Source organism: Myotis brandtii, unplaced genomic scaffold (genome assembly GCF_000412655.1).
Source record: "Myotis brandtii unplaced genomic scaffold, ASM41265v1 scaffold266, whole genome shotgun sequence".
NCBI classification, from domain to species: Eukaryota; Metazoa; Chordata; class Mammalia; order Chiroptera; family Vespertilionidae; genus Myotis; species Myotis brandtii.
In genome coordinates, this window is record NW_005360124.1 from 6,843,593 (window position 1) to 6,846,863 (window position 3,271).

Sequence of the window (3,271 nt, forward strand, 5' to 3'; positions counted from 1 at the left end):
AAAAAAAAAAAAAAAAAAAAAAAGCAGCTTTTTTTTTTTTATGAGCCTTTCTGTGTATTTAAAATTAAGCTGTCATATTGCTTTCTCAAATTTCAGAACGAGTTTAGAATTTGAATGTGAAGACATTCTGTTGGCCCTTTTACAGTGACATGAGTTCCAACCCTCAGTTTTTTCTGAGTGAGAACGTAGGTAGATTGAAGAAGCCTCTGGGGGAAATACCTTTAAGGATGGGATGTAGAAGAGTAAATTCCATGTAAAGAGGACACTAATTTGTGTGTACCGCTTTCCAAACTGTGATACCTACATCACTGGTGCTAGACAAGATGTGTTTAGTTGGAATTTCACTGAAGTCTTATTTACCTACTAATAATATATTTAATTTGATTAGTCATGGCATGTGATAACTGGCTTTTCATTTATGACATGCATGTCTCCCTTCATAAAAGCTTATTTAAATAAAAAATGCAAAAATGTTAAATAACCATACAGGTGGTATATGAATATGGTAAACATCACAAGGTAGGTACCCAGATGACAGAGTTTGGGGAAACACTGATGCCAAGAGCCAGCGTCTTCTAGGCCAGCCCTAGGCCTGCCAGGCCAAAGGTGCACACCCGTCACCCACAGAGAGCAGGGAGCTGGTGGAGGTGAGCTTTACCTAAAATAGTCACACTTTATGGGTATATGCCAACCACACAGAGTAGCAAGCTGTGTGTGTTCAGCTTAATCGCTTATTGAGCCTCTACTCTGGAATAGGAAATCAGTTGAAGGGGCTGGGGGACCAGAGGATCCCGGGCAGAGCTTTACAGCGAGAGACTCAGGGGAGTAGCCCAGTCTTACCTGAGAAGCACATTGGACCAGCCAGGACTAACTTGCTGATTTTATTTAAGAGGACAGTGCGGTAGGATGATGCTAAGCAAGAATGTCAAATGGAGCAGGCTCTTCATGAAATCTTACAAGTACTTACAACCATTGTTCTTTTCCCCTGCAAATACAAAAACCATGAAGCAAAAAGTACATGGAGAAGAGCCATTAGCCTTATTTATATTTGGAACAGAATCTAGAAACAAAATTGTAATTATATTCTTTTCCTCATCTGTGTTTAACAGCAAAAATCCTCTGGGCTGTGGTCCTCTCTACCCCCACCTTTACCTCCCCCATTCTCCTTGTGGCCTCTTAATGAGGCCCTTCGTAAGCTGACAGCAGGGGTTACCAATCAAAAGCTGCTCCCAGGTTGCGGGCTCACATTGCCTGCCTCTCTGCAGTTTTTCAGGCCCTGGAGGAGCCCCCACCAGCATGTTGCTTTTGTGGGGGAGTGGAGGAGAAAGTCCTCATAAAAAGACAAGAAACAGAGCAGAGTGGACCCGTGCTACCGACCCAAACCATACATTCTAATGCATAATTGGTTGTAAAAGCTAAGTCACCCAGTCCTCCAGCCACCAGTACTTTTCATTCTAAAAGTCATATTTCTTTTTTCTTTTACTTGAAACAGAATAAATGATAATACTCAAGGTCCAAGTGTTGAGTTTCTGTTTAGAACCAGAGAGGAAACTCAACTCAGATCCTCAGCTTGACTTTACTGGTCCCCATGGTCCCGGTCACAGCTGTGATTGCAGAGAGACCCCCGTCTCCACCCCTCTCCCTTCATGCCCCCACCTCCTGCTGGAACCATCTCATTTAGAACAGCTCTGAGGACTTAGGGGAAGGGATGTGGGGCAGCAATTCTCTGGGGCCTAAACAATGTTAATAATGAGAGCTGATGTTTAGGATTACTCTAAGTGACACAGATACTCACGTGTTATTAAAAATTTGTGTGTGTGTGTTTGTGTGTGTGTGTGTGTGTGTGTGTGTGTGTGTGTGTGTTGTGTGTGTGTGTGTGTGTGTGTGTGCATGTATGTAGAGAGAGAGACTGATTGATGGATGAATTGATTGATTGATTGATTTAAAGCCTTCTAAAGCACAGGGTAAAGACTGCTCTGCCCAGGATTTAGGATGGTACTACCCTACATCAGCATTCAACAAGCCTTTTCCAAGTTCATCCCCGTCAGCCCATTAATCATGATATGGACCAACCGGGCCAGGACGTCCTGACTTTCTCGGTGTGTTCCTTTTGAAGACTGCTGACTGGGTTTTTCTCTTGTTTTGTCTATTAGGAACTGGTGAAAGTGGCAAAAGCACCTTTATCAAGCAGATGAGAATTATCCATGGGTCTGGTTACAGCGATGAAGACAGAAAGGGGTTCACGAAGCTGGTTTACCAAAACATATTCACCGCCATGCAAGCCATGATCCGAGCCATGGACACCCTGAGGATACAGTACCTGTGTGAGCAGAATAAGGTATAGCGCTTGCGGGGCGTTGCCCTGTTTGTGATGGCATGCTTTCCTACTCTGGTGAGCAGATGTTTCTGAACAAAAAGATTTACTGGGTGTTTTGGTCAGAGGCCAAAAGAAGCTCTTGAGCTCAAACTCCAGAGAAGTGTGATGAATGTAGTTGGCCCTGTGGTCTTTTTTATGCTGGAGTTCTAGCACGGCAATAGTGTGGGGCTACCCCTGTGCGGGGATTCAGAATTGTGGGCAGTTGTTTAATTTGCTTATTTCAGGCACTGAGAACAGGAAGGCATATGCATTTTCTCCTTCAGCTAAGGTACCCAGTTAGTTTTTCAGTGGAGCAATGGAGACCTTGGGTTTATAAGGGCCAACTTTTTAAAGAATTCCCAGTCTTAGGACATATTTTCACTAATGCCCTGTAAACTACTCAGAGAAAGCAGTGGGTTTTGTTTGTTTATTTTGGGAGCTAGCCCTTCTTGGGAGTTAAGTGATAGCTTATGTGAGTGATGCTTATATCCCAGCCAGCAGCGGGCCCTGATAAAGTATTGGTAACAAGCTCTCATTGGCTTTCATATCACCACTGGTCATTTAAAACACAAATCTGTGTAAGACCATAGGGAATAAAGGAGCAGGATGATGGGAGGAGGAGACAAATAAAATTTTATGTGGTATATTGGAATGCAAATTCATTGGATAATACTATGTCTGAGTTCATTAGGAATCTGGATTAGAAATAGAGTTTATTTAAAATCATACCAAATTACTACATGACGTGATGATAAAAAGAAAAACTGTCTAAGATGAGTCTCTTTTGGGTCTATTAAAAAGAAATATAGCTGCTAAAAAGCCAGAATTGAGTGGGCTTTAGTATAGATCCCAAGGACAGCTTTCTCATGAACTGGTGGCACCTGTGTTCATATGTGCTTTATATATATATATATA

At 42.5% G+C, this 3,271-nt stretch overlaps 1 protein-coding gene across 1 annotated transcript in view; it reads left to right on the forward strand.

Moving 5' to 3' along the window:
• Nucleotides 1–3,271, forward strand: part of GNA14 (guanine nucleotide binding protein (G protein), alpha 14) — a gene marked incomplete at its 5' end in the record, with an annotated part of 153,516 nt that overhangs the window by 88,685 nt on the left and 61,560 nt on the right. The window contains one exon of the mRNA XM_014541226.1: nt 2,154–2,338. Coding sequence (XP_014396712.1) covers nt 2,154–2,338 — 185 coding nt within the window. The remainder of the gene's footprint in view (nt 1–2,153; nt 2,339–3,271) is intronic.